General features: G+C 47.6%; 3 protein-coding genes and 1 non-coding gene across 5 annotated transcripts; 3 read left to right on the top strand and 1 right to left on the bottom strand.

Annotated features, from left to right (window-relative positions):
• Positions 1-6,441: 6,441 nt before the first annotated feature.
• On the top strand, positions 6,442-8,707 carry LOC123150998 (uncharacterized). Of its 2 annotated transcripts, none has more exons than XR_006475440.1 (2): positions 6,442-6,621; positions 7,279-7,565. XR_006475440.1 is itself a non-coding variant. In XM_044570793.1 (2 exons), exons 1-2 carry the CDS (start codon positions 6,540-6,542, stop codon positions 8,570-8,572), a joined length of 1,362 nt encoding a protein of 453 aa, XP_044426728.1. In that variant the 5' UTR covers positions 6,448-6,539; the 3' UTR covers positions 8,573-8,707. The 2 variants fall into 2 exon arrangements, 1 of the variants encoding a protein (XP_044426728.1); XM_044570793.1 differs by having other exon boundaries at positions 6,448-6,607; positions 7,279-8,707.
• A 1,890-nt stretch (positions 8,708-10,597) lies between these two features.
• Positions 10,598-13,636, top strand: LOC123152815 (uncharacterized). Its single transcript, XM_044572244.1, has 3 exons — positions 10,598-10,611; positions 10,925-11,779; positions 13,093-13,636. The coding sequence occupies exons 1-3, from the start codon at positions 10,598-10,600 to the stop codon at positions 13,502-13,504; spliced, it is 1,281 nt and encodes a 426-aa protein (XP_044428179.1). The 3' UTR covers positions 13,505-13,636.
• Positions 13,637-14,318: 682 nt separating this feature from the next.
• On the bottom strand, positions 14,319-19,815 carry LOC123147609 (uncharacterized). Its single transcript, XM_044566872.1, has 2 exons — positions 19,514-19,815; positions 14,319-15,605 (listed from the first exon to the last, which is right to left on the bottom strand). Exons 1-2 carry the CDS (start codon positions 19,632-19,634, stop codon positions 14,497-14,499), a joined length of 1,230 nt encoding a protein of 409 aa, XP_044422807.1. The 5' UTR covers positions 19,635-19,815; the 3' UTR covers positions 14,319-14,496.
• A 1,629-nt stretch (positions 19,816-21,444) lies between these two features.
• Positions 21,445-21,516, top strand: TRNAD-GUC (transfer RNA aspartic acid (anticodon GUC)). The gene has a single exon. It is a non-coding gene; the product is annotated as a tRNA-Asp (tRNA).
• Positions 21,517-22,386: the final 870 nt, after the last annotated feature.

The raw sequence follows: 22,386 nt of genomic DNA, 5'->3' as shown, positions 1-22,386 counted from the left end.
GTATGCTCTAACTTGGCAGGGTTATGTTGCTCATATCGTGCGTATGGTGTCTCGCATTGCTATGTCATTTGATTAGTTTAGACATGCTTTGTGTGAATGCCACCTGTTCAGTGTCTAATTACCATATATGTGAATTCTGCATTGCCATCTTGTTGCAAGACATTATATATGTGAATTATACAATGCTATCTTGTTGCAAAGGCATTATATATGTGAATTATGCAATGCCATGCTATTTAGCCAATCATCATGTATGTGAATTATATCATGCTATCATTTTTTTGTATTGCGTGTTGCATTTGTCGACAAGGTTTGTATATTCAACTACTCTTCCTGTGCATCAGCCATTTGAAGCGGTGATGGAAGTATCTGGAGTGAAAACAAGGTATTCAGAGCAGACAATGCTACATGCTGAAGCAGACATCTTGCTGGTTACAGAGAGCTCCTCAGAGGAGGATTCAGAGACTGATGACCAGTCCTATTTTCCCCCTGAGGTCTATGCTCAAACTTGGCAGGGTTATATTACCCATGTCATGCATGTTGTCTTGCATTGCTTAGTTTTTACATCATATATGGATTGCCATCTGCTTACTTGCTTACTATATAAATCATATATTTGAATTATATCATGCCATCATGTTTACATAGTACATACACATCATCTATCTGAATTATGGCATGGCAAGCCATTTAATAAAGACATCATATAGTTATATCATCTCATCCTGTTTAGTGTTTACAGTCATCATATTTTGAATTATGGCATTCTATCCGTGAATGTATGTGAATTATGGCATGCCAACCTATTTAATAAACACATTATATAGTTATGTCATGTCATCCTGTTTACATAGTCTCATATTTTGAACTATGTCTTTCCATCTTTTTTAGTTAGCCATCATAATGTGAAATTGTGTCATGCTATCCTATTTAGTTAGCCATCAAAAATGTGAAATTGTGTCATGCTATCCTGTTTGGTTAGACAACATAAATATGAATTATTTCATGCCCTCTTTTATTCCCCACTATCCATTACACCTGTCTATCATACAATGTCTATACTTTCAATTACTTTTCTTGTTTATCAGCCATTTGAATTGGAGAGCATGATGGCAGTATCTAAGGGAGTAACAACATGGTCTTCAGAAAAGATAGTGCTACCAGTTGATGCAGATAGAACCACGGTTGTACTTGCCCAAGGACCAGATCCACCACACATAACCCAAACTCTCGCAGATTGTACCCCTACCCAGTTGGACAGAGAACCAGCTACACCCCTTCTAACCCCAACCCCGGCAGATAGTAATCCAGTTCCAGTTGACACAGCACCGTCTCCACCACAGAGCACCCAAACACGAGCAGTTAGTAAGGGAACTGCAGTGCCCAAAGCACGAGGACCACCACTCCGAATCCCAACTCAACGCTTAAAGGAGAAGAAGATTTGTTCTCAGGTCAGATTCTGTAGCTATGGTTCATACTCCTTTGCTCTTGCATGACTGTATTTACTCATACCAACTATTTTCAAATTTGAAGGATGGAATTGAAACTCCAATGGCGCAACAGGTAAGTTTTAAACCTGTTTCTTTAACTGGTTTGCTGTTGTAACCTTCTCTATGTTGATTTCAGTTTCAATTGAATAAACAGTTATGTTCGCATGTCATGCACATTACAAGTGTTGTTATTGCTCTATAGTTACCCACACTTATATTCTGTCTATTCTGCTTTGTCTTGAACAAATATTATTTGAACTGTGTCTCTATCTTGATTTGGCAACAAAAACTAGAATGACATAGACCATAAAGTGACCATGGTACATAGATATATGTTTGTTTCATGCGGTTATCCTGTCCACTTTACTACTGAACTCATTTACCAAAATGAGTTTCATATACAACATGGTAAACATGTGATGTGTCTACTTGTTTCTCTTTTAGAATACGGAAAAAATATTGGAGAACAGTACCGCGTTATCCAATGGTAAAGGAAGTAATGCAGATAAGGTTCAAAATAGTGAGACATCCCTGTTGGTCTCCAAGAAAGCTGATAAAAACTATCTTGACGACAGTGAGGGAACTCAAAAGTCCTATCTTAATGTAGTGTTCGAGTTACTGGCCACTACTGTTGGCACAAGCTCTTCGAACTTGCTGCCTGAATCAGTTCGTCTTCTTGAGTCTCAACTTCAAGTTGAAAGACATCGATCAGATGTGCTGCGACAGGAAGCTGAAGGACTGAGGAAGTCCCTGCAGAATTCAGATGCATATTTTCTAGTGCAATAGCAAGTGCTGGAGGATTTAAGCGCCAAACAAGAGATAGTTAATAAGCTTGCTAAGCATCTTGCCAGCATTATGGGTACCCAGGATATTGTTTCTTGAGATCATCTGAAGTGGTTTCAGTTCTGGATTTGTTTTGCTGCGGCGTTTATTTGCGCTGGTCGCCAACTTTGACAACCAGTGTATATGATATGCTGCTTTGTTCCCTATATTTGCACTAGTGGCGAACTTTGATGCCCAGTGGATGTAATATGTGTAATAGCCGTGATAGCCTAGCGTTAGTTGCTTGCTTATTTATTTCCTTGTTGTCCTGTTTATTTGTTTGCTTGTAGTCATTGCAGTTCTTTTTCCGTGGTTAGCTAGTGGCTGCAATAACCTATTTTTTAAAACTAGGCCACAATAACCATGAGCTAATATTTACTGTAGTGACACTAGGCCTTCTACTGGCCGTAGAAACAGTGGGCCTTCTACGGGCCGTAGAAACAATGGGCCTTCTACGGGCCGTAGAAACAATGGGCCTTCTGCGGGCCGTATTATCAATGGGCCTTATACGGGCCGTATAATCGATTGGCCAAACATGGGCCAAACAGACCGCATTATGGCCGTAAACGGGCTAGAGTTGGAATCGTTCGTTCATGAGCCGACCATAACGGGCCATCGTTAATAGGCCGTATTTGATGACGCTATGAAATCGGCCAACGTATTAACGGACCACAAACAGGCCGACTGTAACCACGGGCTGAATTTGACCCACAAGCAGAAAATGACAGTAACGGGCCGTAAGTAAACGAACGCTGGAAATGAGCCCAAGAATAAATGGGCTCTGAGAAGGCCGAAAGATAACATGGGCTGAAAATGGCCCAACGGAATAACGGGCCGTTAATGGGTATAAAGTGATACACTATTTATTACGGGCCAGTTTCACCACGGGCCGCTAATGGGTGTAAAGTGATACACTGTTCATTACGGGCCAGTTTCACCACGGGCCGTTAGTAGGCCAAGAGTTACATAGGGCCTCATATGGGCCGAAAGACGTCATGGGCCATACATGGGCCAGAAGTAAAACGGGCTGAAATCATATTGGATGGCCCAGATGATGCTACTGGGCCTAATTTGGATAGGGCGTAACGGGCCTTGGGTTAGTGGGCTGTAAGTGGGCTATATTCAAACAGGTCGTTAACAGGCTTTCCATGGCCGGCCCGCCAGCTTTTGACCAAGTCAAACGGGCCGGCCTTTTCACAGGAATGGGCCTCTGTTGGGCCGTGCCACATGCCTTCCGTCCAATGAGTGGTTGACATCTGTCCCAACGATGAGCCGACACGTGTTTCCTCCAGCCAATGATGATTTTACACGTGGAAAATCCCCATTGGTCGGGGTTGTTAGTGGGTTATCGGATCCAAAACCCGACCCGATAGCTTAACGGCATTCCGTTACGGTGGATGCCACATGTCGGTCACCCTTGACGAAAGCACTTCTGTGACGCGTGACTTATCGTCATGGAAGTGGACACTTCCGTGATGATAATTTTTGTAATGTCATGGAACACTTCTACGACAGCACAAGTATGACTATCTTGATTCTGTCATAAATTTGTCATGGATGTACATGCATGACAGAAAACGCGACCTATTGTGACAAACACGTATCATCACGGAAGTGTATTTTTGTTGTAGTGCATGCGGCTCCTCGAGATCAACCACCGCCGTGCCCTGTTGCCACTAAATCGCATCGCTGATCCCAGGTACACCGGCATGTCCTCAATTTGGGTCACTTGGTTCTAGGATGAGCACGGCGTGTGCCAGCAGACCTTTTTTGTCGGCCATCCTAGCCTAGCGCAGTCACATCCTAGGGCACCGTGTCCTCCAAGCCATCCCCGTCCGCGCTTTAGGGCACGATTGAGCGGACATGCACCCTCGCCACCCCCACCACCACCAGATCCATGCTACCTCTTGAGCACTGCGTTGGATTTCCCCGAAGAGGAGAGGATGATACAGCAAAGTAGCGTATGTATTTCCCTCATTTTTTGAGAACCAAGGTATCAATCCAGTAGGAGGCCACGCGCGAGTCCCTCGTACCTACACAAAACAAATAGCTCAACGCAACCAACGCGATTAGGGGTTGCCAATCCCTTCACGGTCACTTACGAGACTGAGATCTGATAGAGATGATAGATAATATTTTTGGTATTTTTGATATAAAGATGCAAGGTAATAATAAAGTGATTGGAGATTGATATGATGGGAATAGACCCGGGGGCCATAGATTTCACTAGTGGCTTCTCTCAAGAGCATAAGTACTTCTACGGTGGGTGAACAAATTACTGTTGAGCAATTGACAGAATTGAGCATAGTTATGAGAGTATCTAGGTATGATCATGTATATAGGCATCACGTCCGAGACAAGTAGACCGACTCCTGCCTGCATCTACTACTATTACTCCAGTCATCGACCGATATCCAGCATGCATCTAGAGTATTAAGGTAATGAAAACAGAGTAACGCCTTAAGCAAGATGACATGATGTAGAGGAATAAATTCATGCAATATGATAAATACCCCATCTTGTTATCCTCAATGGCAACAATACAATACGTGACTTGCTGCCCCTACTGTCACTGGGAAAGGACACCGCAAGATTGAACCCAAAGCTAAGCACTTCTCCCATTGCAAGAAAAACCAATCTAGTAGGCCAAACCAAACTGATAATTCAAAGAGACTTGCAAAGATAACCAATCATACATAAAAGAATTCAGAGAATAATCAAATATTGTTCATAGATAATCTTGATCATAAACCCACAATTCATTGATCTCAACAAACACACCGCAAAAAGAAGATTACATCGAATAGATCTCCACGAGAGAGGGGGAGAACATTGTATTGAGATCCAAAAAGAGAGAAGAAGTCATCTAGCTACTAACTATGGACGCGAAGGTCTGAGGTAAACTACTCACACTTCATCGGAGGGACTATGGTGATGATGTAGAAGCCCTCCGTGATCGATTCCCCTTCCGGTGGAGCTCCGGAACAGGCCCCAAGATGGGAGCTCACGGGTATAGAAGGTTGCGGCGGTGGAATTAGGTTTTGGCTCTGTATCTCATCGTTTGGGGGTACGTGGGTATATATAGGAGGAAGGAGTACGTCGGTGGAGCTTCGAGGGGCCGACGAGGCAGGGGGCGCGCCCTAGGGGGGGCGCCCTCCACCCTCGTGACCGCCTCTCTTCTTTCTTGACGGAGGGTCCAAGTCTCCTGGATCATATCTGATGAGAAAATCACGTTCCCGAAGGTTTCATTCCGTTTGGACTCCGTTTGATATTCCGTTTCTTCGAAACACTGAAATAGGCAAAAAAACAGCAATTCTGGCTGGGCCTCCGGTTAATAGGTTAGTCCCAAAAGTAATATAAAAGTGGAAAATAAAGCCCAATATGTTCCAAAACAGTAGATAATATAGCATGGAGCAATCAAAAATTATAGATACGTTGGAGACGTATCAATCCACATCAGCCCATAATGGTCGAGGAGGGTCATGACGGACTCAGCGATGAAGTTTGAGAACGCCTAGTGAGATGGCCTGGAGGTGCAGATCGTGCTTTCGGGCACCGGGGATGTCGTCATCCCCGAGCTGGAGGAGGCAGACGACGCGGAACCCAAGTGGAACTCCGCGGTGGTGGGCCAGTCCTTGTCGTGCACGCCAGAGTTGGTGTCTGCGTCGGCCGTGTTGGTTGGCACCGACACATGATCATGGCCCCACGTGCCACCACCTCCGCGCCCCTGCAATGCAGCCGCCATAGGTGCCACTAGGGCACCTGTGGCAGCTGCCTCCCTTCGTTGACCTTAGCGCGGATGAGGAAGATGGCAGCCAAGACGGTGGCGACGCCATGGAGGTGAAGACGGTGGCGAAGGCTTGTTCTTTTTTTTTAATAATTTTAAGTTTAAGTTTGATGCATGACTCTTTTTAATATAGTTATCGTTTAGATTACCTTTTATTTTTATTTTTTTAGTTTAAATCTGGACGTTTTTACCAAATGCGCCGGGTCGTCGGATGAGATGACAACAAACGGATGCTTTGCAGACTCAAATGGACAGACTCCGAACAAAGCGGATGTCTGTTGCAGTTGGCCTTAAAACACACAGCCACGTAGAGCAGGTAGGAATCTCTTACCCATGTTCCATGTTCGGCCCATTATCCCTGGACTAGGCCGGGCCGGCGTTATCCGAGAGCTCTGAAGGCTGCGCTACTCATCCGACAGCTGGAAGAATCGGCGGCGCACATGGAGGCGCAGCCGCGGGAGATCGCCGCGCATCCTTCTTCCTCGGCGTCGGCGGCCGCTGCGTCCTCGTCCTCTCGTTCACGTAATACCCCCAACCCCTACCTCGTCCTGTACGCCTCCTTCTTTCTGCGTCCCATCCCGTTTCTCTTCACCTGCGATGTTGCATCAGATCCGCCTGCATCTGCAAGATTAAGGCATAGATGGATTCTTTCTTCTTATTCTTGAAGAAGAAAAGCAATCCAGATTGAGACTTTCCCAGCTTTAGATCTCTAACATTGCAGATAATAATAGAGGGTGTCGGTCACCGATTCTCAATTTGCTCTGAAATTCATATGTGCTCTACTTTTATTTTTCTGTCAGCATGACACTTGCCAGGTACAGTATTTGTTTGAGAAATACTAGGCGATTGTGGTGTGTAATCTGTATGAACAAAGATCTACAAGAAACTTCAACAAGCCGTCTATCTAACTTCCCCATAAAATTTATATCCAATGCCTTCATCATTTTGATCTTATTCTGAGCTTCTCGGGAGTGACAACTCAATGCGATTAGTACCTCTGTTCAGTTCAGTGTATGATGGTAACGTAGTGTCGGGTTGATGTCCTAACGAGTAACGACACGCACCGGTCATGTTTTTTAGAATCTTGGTAGCTCATCTTGCTAACTCATGTTCTTTTTTATACAGTTATATACCTTGTTTCACATGCCTAACCTTTTTCTTAAATTTTGTGTTGAACAGGGAGAGCGCCATCGTGCAAGTAATGGCCAACAGGACATGTTCTGCTTCTGTCTCCTCACTCTTTGCTTCATCTCGGCCACAAGGATGGGCAGAGCTCCCGGACGACCTGCTCCGACCCGTTGTCGCTTTACTACGCTCGTTCCGCGACCTCCTCGCCTTCGGTACCACTTGTCGCCATTGGTGTGATCTCTTCTCAGGCCACAGGTCCTCTGTCCAGCCTCTGCTTCTCCACCCCAATCTCCGTACCGACGGTGGACAGACTCTCTCGCATAACTGTTGGACCTTATTCCACAAATGCACATGGAGATTGGCTGATCCTGCTGCCACCTCATCTTCTCGTAGTTTTCTTTCCTTGAGTGACCTCAGAAGCATGACCTTTCTGCGCTGCTCCTACGGTCAGCTCATCTTCTACCACAACAATGGGTTCCATATTGTTAATCCATTCAGTGGCGCTAAGGTTGGCCCTCCTTCCCTCCGGTCAGTTCAGTTCACTTGTATCAGCTATGTCACCTTAACTGCTCCTGTTGCATCCGCTGACTCGCATATCCTTGTCGGTGCTGGAGCCTATCTGTTCCTGTGGCGCATCGGGGGCGACTCTTGGACAAAACACAGTCCTAAAGTTGGTCGTTTTTCGATTGAACAAAATGTGGCCTTCAAGGGCAAGACATATGCCCTAGGGTCTTTTGGGTGGTTCTACATCATTCACTTGTCACCCAGTCTCATTGTTGAGAAGTTTAAAGTTGTGTCCGAGGAAGATAAAACCGAAGATCTCTATTCGGCAAATGAAAAAGCATGGCTAGTGGTGTGTGGTGACGCGCTTCTCTTGATCAAACTTGTGGAGGCGGGAAGAAGGATGCGCTCGGAGGCCTTCCAGTTCATGGCCTTCAAGCTTGAGTCAGTGGACACCATGACCAAGAAGGCAAGGTGGGTGAAGGTGAACAAGTTAGATAACTGGGCCATCTTTATCAGCGTTGACGAGCGGTGCGTGGCGTTGCCGTGCATGAACCCGGAGGGATGGGGAGGGAGGAGCAACCACATATACTTCCCGAGTTATCAGTCTGAAAAACCTTGGGCTGCAGTGCAACTATGGCAAAAATGTTATTACCGTTCGACACAGCTCTTCAACACTGGAAGACGGTACCTGAAATTGGAGTCAACCTGGGTCTTCCCCGCGCGTTTCCTCGTTCCGGCCTGTGATGATCTTACGGCCGTGGGTGTGATGTGGGGCAGGGTCTACAGGCGTGGGCCACGCGGCCAGGAGCAACAGCCGCCGGCCGCAACAGGCGAGTCGTAGGCCGGGCAGGAGTCCTGGTCCTTATACATTAGTTCCTAGAATAAAGGAGTAGTTTGTTAGGCATAGGTTTTTAGTTTGTTAGCAGCCCATATACCGTATAATCAGTACCCTTTGAGGGCAAGCAATAAAGTTATTATCTCCTACCTCTTTCTATCCTCTCCTCCCGCACCATTGAGCAGCCAGGCAAAAACCCTAGCGCTCCTATCCGCCGAGACTACGAACTACGTAGTCGAGGCCCTGCTGTCTTGAGCACCGAGGCCCTTGACAACTTGGTATCAGGTTCCAGGCGATCCTCTTCCTCGTCCACGCTCCATCCACAGCCCTCCACCACCCCTGCGTCCGCGCCAAGCACACCTCCATCGCCACCATCCGCCGCCGCCTTGGTCACTTCCGGCATGGCAGAACCAACCACCGCTGATCTGGCCAAGATGATCGAGGCCTTGACTGCAACGGTGGCGTCTCTGCAGACGTCCGTCGCCGCACTCCAGAAGGACAAGTCCGCCTCCTCGTCGAGCGCTGACGGCGCCCACGATGGGCAGCACCACAATGATCGACCGCCCCGGTTTCAGAAGATGGACTTCCCCAAGTTCGACGGCAAGTCCGATCCGCTCGCTTTCCTCAACAGATGCGAGTCCTTCCATCAACAACGGATAGCCGAGGAGGAAAAAGTCTGGATGGAGTCATACAACCTTGAGGGTTCTGCCCAGCTGTGGTACATGCAGGTCCAGCATGACGAGGGCACTCCGCCGTGGCGCCGCTTCTCCGAGCTGCTCAACCTCCGCTTCGGGCCACCTCTGCGCGCTAACCTGCTGGGCGAACTAATGGCGTGCAAGCGCACAACGTCCGTCGTCGACTTCCAGGAGCGGTTTGAGGCGCTCCTCCCCCGGGCAGGCATCTTATCAAAGACACAGAAGGTTCAGATCTTCACCGCGGGACTCCAGCCACCCCTCAGCCTCGACGTGGAAATCCACAACCCACAGTCCCTCGCCGTCGCCATGAGCCTCACCCGCAAGTTGGAGCTGCGCGACCAGTGCGCGCTCACCTCCGCACCACCGGTGCGTTCTCAGCAGAAGGGCATCCTGTCGGCGCCCGTACCACGCCTCGCGCCCCCCGCACCAGCTCTACCAGCCGCACCCCCGCATGCTCCCAGTCTGCCGGAAGGGCGCCCAATCAAACGCCTGTCACAGACAGAGATGGAGGAACGCCGTCGCCTGGGGCCACAACCGCGTGTGCCAGCGCATCTTTCTCCTCGACCCGGCGCCGGACGACGACGACGACACGGCCTCCGCCACCGCTGATGCCTCGCCGGCCGACCCTCGGATCTCGCTCCACGCGATCTCCGGCGTGCGCACGAGCGAGACCATGCAGATGCATATCACCCTCGGGGGTGTCTCCCTCCTCGCCCTGATCGACTCAGGCTCCACCCACAACTTCATCGCCGAGGAGGCGGTCGCTCGTGCTACACTGCCATCCCCCACCACCGAGAAGATGCGTGTCACGGTGGCCAACGGCGAGCGTGTTCCGTGCCAGGGCGCTTACCACGCCGTGTCCTTCCGCATCGACCAAGAGGCGTTCTCGGAGGATTTCCTCGCCTTGCCGCTCGCAGGCTACAACGTCGTCCTGGGCACGCAGTGGCTGGCGACGCTTGGACCGATCCTGTGGGATTTCCGTGCCCTCTCCATGACGTTCTGGCGAAGGGGCCATCGGGTCTGCTGGCGCGGCCTTGCAGGACCGGACGGGCCAGCCCTGCAATCATGCAATGGCCGCGATTTCCTCGATGCCATCATCACCGAGTTTGACGGCATCTTCGCCGAACCCTCCGGCGTGCCACCACTCCGCCTGCATCTGCAAGATTAAGGCATAGATGGATTCTTTCTTCTTATTCTTGAAGAAGAAAAGCAATCCAGATTGAGACTTTCCCAGCTTTAGATCTCTAACATTGCAAATAATAATAGAGGGTATCGGTCACAGATTCTCAATTTGCTCTGAAATTCATATGTGCTCTACTTTTATTTTTCTGTCAGCATGACACTTGCCAGGTACAGTATTTGTTTGAGAAATACTAGGCGATTGTGGTGTGTAATCTGTATGAACAAAGATCTACAAGAAACTTCAACAGGCCGTCTATCTAGCGCGTATTATATACATATAACTTCCCCATAAAATTTATATCCAGTTTTTTCATCATTGTTGATCTTATTCTGAACTTCTCAGGAGCGACAACTCAATGCGATTAGTACCTTTGTTCAGTTCAGTGTATGATGGGAACGTAGTGTGGCGTTGATGTGCTAACGACACGCACCAGTCATGTTTTTTAGAATCTTTTTTATACAGTTATACCTTGTTTCGCAGGCCTAACCTTTTTCTTGAATTTGCTGTGTCGAACAGGGAGAGCGCCGTCGTGCAAATAATGGCCAACAGGACATGTTCTTCTTCTGTCTCCTCACTCTTTGCTTTATCTCGGCCGCAAGGATGGGCAGAGCTCCCGGACGACCTGCTCCGACCCGTTGTCACTCTACTACGCTCGTTCCGCGACCTCCTCGCCTTCGGTACCACTTGTCGTCATTGGTGTGATCTCTTCTCAGCGCACAGGTCCTCTGTCCAGCCTCTGCTCCTCCACCCCAATCTCCGTAACGACGGTGGACAGTCTCTCTCGCATAACTGTTGGACCTTATTCCACAAATGCACATGGAGATTGGCTGATCCTGCTGCCACCTCATCCTCTCGCAGTATTCTTTCCTTGAGTGACCTCAGAAGCATGACCTTTATGCGCTACTCCCATGGTCAGCTCATCTTCTACGACAACAATGGGTTCCATATTGTTAATCCATTCAGTGGCACTAAGGTTGGTCCTCCTTTCCTCCAGTCAGTTCACTTCACTTGCATCAGCTATGTCACCTTAACTGCCCCTGTTGCATCCGCTGATTCGCATCTCCTTGTCGGTGCTGGAGCCTATCTGTTCCTGTGGCGCATCGGGAGCGGCTCTTGGACAAAACACAGTCCTAAAGTTGGTAGTTTTTCGATTGAACAAAATGTGGCCTTGAAAGGCAAGACATATGCCCTAGGGTCTTTCGGGTGGTTCTACATCATTCACTTGTCACCCAGTCTCATTATTCAGAAGTTTAAAGTTGTGTTTGAGGAAGATATAACCGAAGATCTCTATTCAACAAATGAAAAATCATGGCTAGTGGTCTGTGGTGACGTGCTTCTCTTGATCAAACTTTTTTTTAGAACGAAGGCTCAAGAAGAGCCCGGCTTTGAATTAACAAAGCCATCAACCGGCCAGGAATACAAGAAACAAGAACACCACACCACATCGGCCAAACGATACAAGGGGGCTGCAAGAACAGCTTACAACGCTACTCCAACAACCAGCAAACAGAAGATGAACTATGAAGAACTGCTAGTTGAGGATAAGCCCCACTACAACAAGGCACCAATATGGCTACAAGTGCAGCCTCGAGGAGCACCGGCAAGGAATCGAACACAGGGAGGAAACCAGCAGATGAGATGATCCAAACACTTGCCCTCTCTAACATCGAAAGGGATCCCTTCCCCTCGCCTAGGCTCGAAGGCGCCGCACCGTCGAATGAAGAGACGCTCACCCGGGAGCTTGAGCAAAGGTTGGTCTCGAGACTGGGCCTGCCACGGAGCACGACCACAGGTCGGAGCACACACAACAGCAACATCGCAGACACCGAAGGCGGCCAATCGTAGAGGGTAAGCCGCCGGAAGAGTTGCCGGAGTGAAGGAGCTACCGAGCCACAGGGACTCGATGGACACCAGCCGCCCACCTACCAGCTGCTGCACGCAACCCCAAAGCGCCAATCTTCCCTAGGCGGCGCCTCCAAGAAGGGCACGACGCACCTGGCGCCGCCGCCGCCCATCCAACAGGGATTCGAGCTTTCGCCCGGGAGCCTTGGCCGGGGTGTGGAGAGGAGCCCACAACGGCGACTCCAGGGAGTAGAACGACGCCAAAAGGCGCCGCCGCCGCCGTGCTGGAGAAGACCAAACAGGGGTTTCCCCCGGGCTCGACCCACACCACCAGTTTGGGGTGCACCCCGCCGGCACCGGATCCAGCGGCCAGAGGCCCCAAATCGACCAAGACAGTGGAGGCAGAGAGCAGAGAGGGGAGAGGAGAGCCGGACCTTCAGATCTGGAGCGGAGGGAGGATGACCTCGCCGCCCCACGGCCGCAATCCGCCTGCTCCTCGCCGCCCAAGCAGCCGAGGAAGCCGGCCCGCACCACCCGCGCACGCCGCCAGCCGGAGACGGCGCCGCCTCGCCGCCAAGGCCGCCGCCCTGTATCCGGAGTCCTTCTCGAGAGAGAAGCGACGGAGACCTCGCCGCCACCTTCATCGGCCGCCGCACAGGCGCTGCCCGGTGACCGCCTCGGGCGACGGCAAGGGAGGGAGGGAGGACGGAGAGGGGTGGCGCCGGGAAACCCTAGGCGCCCTCGAGCCGCCCTGGGGAGGGCAGCGCGAGGGAGGGGAGGGGAGGAGCTGTTTTTTGGTTAACTTCTCTCTTGATCAAACTTGTGGAGGCGGGGAGAAGGATGCGCTCGGAGGCCTTCCAGTTCATGGCCTTCAAGCTTGAGTCAGTGGACACCATGACCAAGAAGGCAAGGTGGGTGAAGGTGAACAAGTTAGATAACTGGGCCATCTTTATCAGCGTTGACGAGTGGTGCGAGGCGTTGCCGTGCATGAACCCAGAGGGATGGGGAGGGAGGAGCAACCACATATACTTCCCGAGTTATCAGTCTGAAAAACCTTGGGCTGCAGTGCAACTATGGCAAAAATGTTATTACCGTTCGACACAGCTCTTCAACACTGGAAGACGGTACTTGAAATTGGAGTCAACCTGGGTCTTCCCCGCGCGTTTCCTCGTTCCGTCCTGCGATGATCTTACGGCCGTGAGTGCGGTTAGAGATTAGCTTCTGATACAGCTTTGGTGGGAGGATTCTACCATGTTGCAGTTGCAGGATGAGTGGTTCACTGAATGTTCTTGATGTGTTTCGAAACTTGCATTACAAACAGAAGTTTAGATTAAGTTATCAGATTATGTACTCTCCTTTTTTTTCTGCGGCGATTACAAAGGACCCATATGTTTTATTTCTCATCTATTACAGATTGTGTAGTTTTCTTGTACCTAGGCACTTGATAACATGGGCTAGGCCTGTAACTTCCCTTTTATACATAGATAGCTAAGAGTAATTGTACTATGGTTGTTGATTATTCACGTGATGTGCTTGAGCATATGACAGTCTCATTGGGTGGAAAAGTGAATATTGAGAACATAGCTTGGGCAGAGCTACAATTTTTTAACTGAACATTGTACGCCATTTTGGGCTGGAGAATTGCAAGGTCACCAAGAATTAGAGTGAGGATGCAAGTTCAGCCAACAAACATATAAGCAGCATATGTGCATTCAGCACAAATTTTATATTTCACACCAACAAAAACTAGGCAGACAGAGTGTTCGACAACCAAACAGATCTGCATTTGAACATAGCTTCAGCAAACAGCTCTGCGTGCATTTGATTATCTCTGTTTAAAAGGAGATGAAGCTACAAATAGATGTATGGACCAAACAAAGCACATAACTAAAATAAAAGCCCAGGCACATCTGACATGATGCACACAAAAAATGCTGAAGAGTGATATGACCCAAGAAGCTAGTATTGTTTCAAGATGCAAACCCTTATCTCTTGTATGCAAAACGGGAGTAATTAACAAGGTTCAGCGAAAATAGCAACATGTAGCACAAGTTTTGCCTCCAGGAATGTACACTGGGTGGCAAACAGAGATTATTACAAATCTTGATGTACTCCGTCAAAGGAGCGGAAACTAGAAGGAACATAGCGACAATAAGTCCCCAAGTGCAGCCAACGACAACAAGACAACTGCGCGGTGCAATGACGCGATCTCATACCCAAGCTGCAAAGGATGTATGATTGCGGGCAAGATAAGCATTGATCGTCGCAAAACAAGGTTCTGGCTCCAACTCCTCATTTTGGTTGCCATCTACTGGGTATGAAAATACTCGAGCGTTTTCATCCAACCGATAGACAAGGCCACCCCTTAAACCCATTCTCTCTGGATTCACTAAAAGTCGTGGCTGTCCAGTACGTTTCTCGCCAAAGAAGAACGCCCACTTCTCCAAGCCTCCCTCTTCCACGCTCACATACTTTGCAGGTACAGTTGAGAAGTCAATGGAGAAGGCTTCCCCGTTACGACCAAGTAGGAGAAGTGTGTCTCCACAAGCCACCAAATTTCCGGAAAGCACGTACGGGTCTATATAATCTCTGCAATCAACTCTTAGTACCTCAACATGAAACTGAGGTGCCAAATGCACGGTGTATAGTTTTTGACGCATCCTCATAATGACCCGGTCTTTGAAAGATACTATCTCCTTGATCAAATGTGCATTTAGAAAATCGCAGTGCAACCAAGAGGGGCTCCCAACTCGCCAAGCGTACAGGCAGTGCGGGCTGCTGACAAATAAATATGAATCTGGTGACGCCCCTGGAGATATGAAGGTTTTGTAGCATAGTTGACTCAATGGGAAAGGTGGAGCTGCAACCGTAGTGCCAGTGAGCACGTCCATAATGACAAGGGATCTGTCGTAGCAGAAAATCGCATGACCATAAGAACATTTGACGACTGTCATTTTGTCCAAAATACTTGGAGGGGTCAAGCGACACAACGGAGTACTTGGATATACAGGATCAATCAGCTCCCATGTGTTTCCAATGTTAGAGCCAGTTGAGCTTGTCTGGTCGGCACAGTTCCGGAAAATAACAGGTGGGAAGAGCTCGCCCAAGGTAGATTTGATTGACATGAATGCAGCATACCAGCTAGGGCAGGTGGCGATGAATGCAAGAAGGTCACGAGTTGAACCCAACAGGACAATGATGGAGTGCAATAATCCATGTGGTAGGTCCGCCCAGCCTTCGGGTCCAAACATGACACGGTGCACGGAGATGGGGGTGTTGGAGCTCCGATTGATGTTTTGCATGATATCAGGTTCAAATTCTGCATTAAGGATCATGAAAGGACAACAATTTTAGCAATGGACTTGAGTTAACTATATAATATAAATTGCTATCACTATTTTAATTCACTTGGTACTACTACAGCTATGATAATTATACAAACACAATAAAAATGTTTGTAGAAACTATAAACATACTACACGGTAGAGTATAGACTACAGTATTGCCATCGAAATGTGCATCTGCCTCAAGGAAATTCGATCATGATAAAATTCATCAACATTTGAAAAGAAAAGGCAAGTTCTATATTTTTCTTTTCACCGAATGTTATTTATATGTGTTGCGCAACAGGTTGGGCTCTTGTCTCCACCTCGATTCCGGGCCGCAGATGCGCGATAAATTTCATCAACATTTGAAATTAAAAAGTGCAAGAAATATTGAAATTCTAAGATTGTTCTACACTGATAGTGGTAAACCCTTGAACTATTTCATATTTTTCATATAGTATAAACACAACAAGATAGCACATCCACCAACAACACATACACTCAGATCCCCAAATCATCCATGGCAGAGTTAGGCTAAAAAGAACAAAAGTGCGATGAGCGCGTCAGAGGAGGTCGCCCCCAATGGGGTGATGGAGGGCCAAGGAAGATGATCCTGGGAAGCCTTGCACGGTGGAGAACTCTGTCCGACCGTGGACCGTGGCACCGGTCAGCGAATATATATACTCGGCCAACCCACGAGACCATGTCCTACACGGAAATTGACTTAACCTAGATCACATCGTATACTACATATTTGGATTCAAGCTTTACTCGAACTCCTACTAGTACATGTACATGACTTTGGTTAGTCCCCAAAGAACTTAAGCCACGTGACACGCAAGCACCATCTACATCATGTTCCAAACAAAACAATCAAGATTATGCTAACACTAGCGTCGGCCCATGCACCACCAATGGCTATCATGGGTTCCCAACTCCAGCAGGAGGTGGGGAAGGTCTTGTCCACGATACCGGCAATCACTCCAAAGCTGCTTGTATGTACAAATCAGAGCAAGGGGGGTAGAACTCGACATCAACTTGGTTCCTTCCCTTGCCGAGGCTGAACCTGGAGGGCGGAGGTGAGTCAAGGCCAGGCCTCCTCCATGAGTCCGACAGCCAGCAAGGAAAATGAAGTGGGCGAAGTCAACCTCAACAAGGCTCCTCCCCTACCCCCTGGAGCCGGTAACACGAAAGCCAAGCACCACAAAGATAATAATAGCCTCAAGGGTAAGCCAAGGAAGTAAGTTGATCAATCCCTGATGAACAGTGGGGCAGTGTTGGGTAAATGCATGGGACGTGACAGTGAGTCTGGTAGTGAGTTTGTGGCGACACCTAGTTACAAGGGTCCTGGTCTGAACAAGAAGGCATGAGGTGAGGGTAATGGAGGTGGCATGAGCAACATAGGTGTGTTAGGCGGCAAGGAAGCTATCGGCCCATGGGTTGCCGATGAATGACATGTGATAGGGAAGGCACCTGTTAGGAGAAATGAGTCACCTAATCTAGAACTGTTGGGGCCTCAGGAAATCCCGGATAGTTGAAGAGCTAATTTGCCTCGTGCGCACATATACCACTTGATGATCGTTTTACTTTCTGAAACTTTGCAATGTGAAAAGAGTTTCAGTAATCTTAGGTAGATACTAGGCCACCGGAATTGTATTGTGCATGATGGTGATGGCAAGGGTGCCTTGCGTTGTTCTGAGATGAATGAACTAAAATAAAAAGACTGCCATATGACCTGAGGTACATCAATGTCTTAATTCATCATGATTCCCATGGCCTGAAGTGTCGGGCTACATGGTGAACCTAAGGAGTAAGGAAGATGTCACATCTGGAGTTTACTCAAAAGAATAAAGCCAGATGCTCATGAACACTTGTTGATGATAGGTGATTTTTATGAGACGGTGTGGCAGCATGAGCACTTTTCAGTAGCTTGGATATCCGAGAGAAAAATACCAATTTCAGAGAAGCCTTGTTCTAGTGTGATCTTCATAATTGGGGCTATAAGGGGCCATCCTGGACATACGATAATAAACAGTATGGCAAAATCAATGTGACAATCAGGTTGAAAGTGCAGTTGCATCGTCGGGTTGGTGTGATTTATTCAGAGAGAAAAGTTGTACACACATATGCTCCTACCACTTTCCTCTATGACTGCAATACAGAGACAGACCAATGTGCATAGCAACGTGAAATCCTTCCGATATGAGTGGATATGGGAAAGAGTACCATCGCTGGAGGGAACTACTGAGGTCCCTGGCCATGACTGCACTAAGCTGGGAGTGCTGCAACAGGATGTTTAGTCCTAGACATGAAAGATTTTGGGTCCATGATAAGGACTACTCACTAGCTGAGAAGGAATATTATAGTCACATACTGAATGCACCATCTTATTGGTTGCAGATGATCGGGATAGCATCTTAATAAAGCCGGTCTTGGAAGGGAGGTTAATGCCTATAAAAATTGTTGGGGGAGCCTCGGTGTATCTAGACTAATGTTTGTTGATGACAACCTTTTGTTCTTCAAGGCCGTAGGAAGAGAGGTGAGGGTAGTGATGGACACTCCAAATCTATTTCAAAGGTGTACATGATAGTTTCTTAACCCGACTAAATGCTCTTTATTATTTAGTGAACACTGCCCGCCCCATGTCCAGTAAGAGATAAAGGTCACCCTTGGTGTTGTGGCTTCCACTTTCAAGAGTAAATATTTGGGTTTACCAACCCCAGAAGGTAGGATGTTTGCCTCGAATTTCAGTCAATCATGGAAAGGTTCACAAAAATGTGCAAGGATTGGACTGAAAAGTATATGGCCCATGCAGCTAAAGATGTCTTGATCAAGTAAGTGGTTCAAGCGACTTCACACTTACTTCTTTGGATTTTTCAAATGTCCTTGGGCTTTTGTGATAAGTATGAAAAAATTATATGGGACTTTAGGTGGGGCGATGAGTAAGGACATCACAAGTCCATTGGCTCTCCTAGTACCAACTGGTAAAACAAAAGAGAGGACGCGTTCTAGGATTCTGGGATATGCATATGTTTAACCAATATCTCTTGGCAAGGCAAGGGTGGAGACTGATCACAAGGCGAATAGTTTATGTTCCAGAGTCTTGAAATGAGAATATTATCCTCGTGTGGATTTCTAGACATGGTCATTTCCTCATATGCATCGGCGGCTTGGAGTTAAGATACTCAAGGACGGCATCATCTGGTGTATAGTGAATGGACGAAAATTCAGATTCAGGGAGACAACTGGATTTTGAGACAGTATGGCCTCAGGTTACCAAATTCGCTAGAAACTCAAGGTTGAGGTGGGTTAACCAGTTGATTGTCTCGATAAAAAATGAATGGAATATTAACCTTGTCCTTAGGCTATTTTCTGATTTTGATGTAGAGGAGGTATTTCACATAAATCACCCTTCTATGTGATAGATGACTTGCTTATAAACTACCCAACTCAAATTCAGGTACAATTCCCCTGCTTCTAGTTCTTCAAGTGCGACATATAATTGAAATATTTGGGATGTGATTTGGAGAGCTAAGGTTCCAGAGAAAGTTAATGTCTTTGGCTGGAGGTTGCTACTGGCTCACTGGCTACACAATTATGTAAATTTATAAAGGCGCTGAGTGTAACACCATTTGTGCTATTTCTGGTAACAATATGGAGCATGAATTCCAATCTCCACAGTGGTTTGGGATGTTGGCTAGTGTCCCATCAATACTTCTTTTTTGAGGGAATTGGTGTCCCATCAATACTTAATGCCCCCATGTCTAATGATTGCAATTAGTCTATAGTAATATACAAGTATAGTGTTTTCCCTCAATTGAATAAAATAAACACAACTCAAAGATCAACTAATTTTTACCTTAATTTTTCTAGAAAAAAATAGGGCGAGTTCTTCCCCTACCTTCTTCGATGTTGACAGCGGAGGGCGAAGTGGAGGCAACAACTACTTTCTCCGATGCCAGTCGTGGTAAGACGTGGCCATCGGAGACGGTATGCTGTTTTCCTCCATCACCAATCATCATGTTGGCTCCAGATCTGGGGGGAAACAGACGCCCTAGACTGCGGTGACTCCAGATCTGGATGCGGCTGGTCGCCCACACCTAGGACTCCAGATCTGGACGGAAACACGATAATACCCCACGCGGTTGTCTCAACGTATCGTCACCGCTCAACCGTGGGCGGTTCTAGCGCGGTCGGTGTGGATGTCGAGGGGAAGGGGGAACGTGTGTGACGAGAGAGAGAGCGAGGGGAGAGAAAGAAAGGAGAGGGGGAAAGTGGCGTGTGGGTTTGTTTGTTATAGAAAAGCTTTAGCGAAGTACCAAGGGGAACCTTGTCAAACTTCGAGTGATTTTTCTTGCTTTTGGCAACTTTATACCTTACTCATATGAGATGCACAAACTCTATTACTAACAAAAGAGGAGGCTAGATTGTGCATGCTTGTGAATCGTGCACTCGCGTTTCGACTAGTTGTATTTTCCCGTTTGGGAAAGGGTGCAGCACCTCCTTGTTCCCATTAGAAGATTAGGTGAAGGCTTAATAAGAAATTAGGGAAGGCCCACCTTGAAATTCAATGGGAGAAGAGACTAGGTGGAGGCTTAATAGGATATTAGGGAGCTCCCATCATGAAATTCTGGGGCAGATAGATTAGGTGGAGGCTTAATAGGAAGTTAGCATGGGCCCACCCTACAAATTCAGGGGGAGTTTACCTGTAGATTATTATGTGGGCCTGCATACCACAATAAGACCTCCCGTCCTCTCGTTTAAATTGCTCTGCCCTCTCCCAGTGGTGGGCCCACTTCTCACCCTGTCGCTCCCAAAAAAGCGTGTCGACTGAGAGTTGTGCGTGTTGGTCAGTTTGCTCGCTGGAGCGAGCAAACGCTGGTGAGTCAATGTGAGGTGCTCCCAACTGGCAAGAAGACGAATGACACCATGCAACATGCTCCGGCCAGCCATGATTCCTGTATACAAATAGTGAACCATCAGAGGCCAATGCCCTTACCTCGTTGACCGGACACCCGCAGCTCCACTCCTAGACACAGGATGTCAGCGTGAGGTACTGCATGTCCTCCTAGAATTCTTGTAGCTCTTCGCCCTTATTTTTCTTCCTGATTCTCCTTGTCAACCAAGACCCCTCTACTGAATTTCCCTTTGGCTTGAGAATGATGGTTGTGACCTCCATAACACTGCAACACTCGTCACCCGACCTCACCTCTTTGTCCTATGTGTCCTCCTTGCCGGTGATAGCAAAGTGGACAACCCCAATGAGGATGATATCCGCTCGATGCCAAGGACAGGCGTCACATGTGAGGGAATATCTGTGATCTGACACCCACAACACAATCCATAAGGACGAGTTTTCTTCCCATCGAAACCTTCTCTCCCAGCCGAAGATGGGCCCCCCTCGATCTTCTCGTCAGCATTCGTAGAAGCAACTGTCCTAATTGTCTATTAAGAGTGAGTACAACTGAGCGCCATTTAGATATGCCGCCAAGAAAGGCGATGGAGAAGCTTGTTGACCATCGCGCGTGCATAGGAGGAGGAGGGGGGCAACCCAGTTTAGTGAACTGTAATAACGAGTTGTAGTGTGCATCACAATTATTGCATAAACATCCTTTGATTAATTATAAAAGGAGGATAATTCAAAACCTCATATAAAATGCTATAAAACACACTCAAATAATCAATGCACTGGTATAATCCCGCTAAAAAATACTAAAATATTTACCATAGTTTTCTTAGGAGGCGGCCCTCTCATTTAACTAGGCAGGCAAACCCAAGAAGCAAACACTCATCCTGTCTAAGTAGCCTAAGTTGAGTACAAGTAGCAAGAAAGTCGTTGTAGTATAGTGGTAAGTATTCCCGCCTGTCACGCGGGTGACCCGGGTTCGATCCCCGGCAACGGCGCCTTTATTTTTATTTTGCTTGCTCATGACGGATTTGGCCTGTTAATTCCCATGGCCCAAGTTTCCTCTTCGGCCTGCTTAGAGCCCGCTCCTCCTGCGCTTCCACAACGGTGGAGGCCTGCTGAGAGCTCGCCTGGCCCGTCCGGGTCTATTTACTGTATGAACCCTGGAAACGTAACACGTTCGCTCTAGAGCCCTGCCAAGACATTTGCCGTCGTCAAAAAAAGAATACTTTGTTGCTTGCTCATGACGGATTTGGCCTGTTAATTCCCATGGCCCAAGTTTCCTCTTCGGCCTGCTTAGAGCCCGCTCCTCCTGCGCTTCCACAACGGTGGAGGCCTGCTGAGAGCTCGCCTGGCCCGTCCGGGTCTATTTACTGTATGAACCCTGGAAACGTAACACGTTCGCTCTAGAGCCCTGCCAAGACATTTGCCGTCGTCAAAAAAAGAATACTTTGTTGCGATGGCAAGCATGGCGTGTGATCAGTTAAAAAAAAACACTGGCTTTTAACTTGTGCGTGTTACCCTTGGTTTTGCTACCTTATATTTGAGCCAGCGTTATATTTTTAGATCAAATGAGTTAGTGTTATGTGCAATGCTTACAGTCAATACCACATTCTTTTATTTTAGGAAACGCTAGCTTTTAACTTGTGTGTGTTACCATTGGTTGGTTTTGCTACCTTATATTTGAGCTAGCGTTATATTTTTAGATCAGATGAGTTAGTGTTATATGCAATGCATCCATGTCATTTTTCTCATGGTGATTATGTCAAGATGATTCTTCATGCCAACTTTTTGGGGTTGCCTAAATAGAATGTACAAAAAAAATAAGTTAGACTCGTCTTCACTTGAATTTCTGCTCCAGATTCATA

Source organism: Triticum aestivum, chromosome 7A (genome assembly GCF_018294505.1).
Source record: "Triticum aestivum cultivar Chinese Spring chromosome 7A, IWGSC CS RefSeq v2.1, whole genome shotgun sequence".
NCBI lineage: Eukaryota > Viridiplantae > Streptophyta > Magnoliopsida > Poales > Poaceae > Triticum > Triticum aestivum.
Note: the sequence above shows the minus strand (reverse complement) of the source record. Positions and strands in the feature narration are given on the sequence as shown.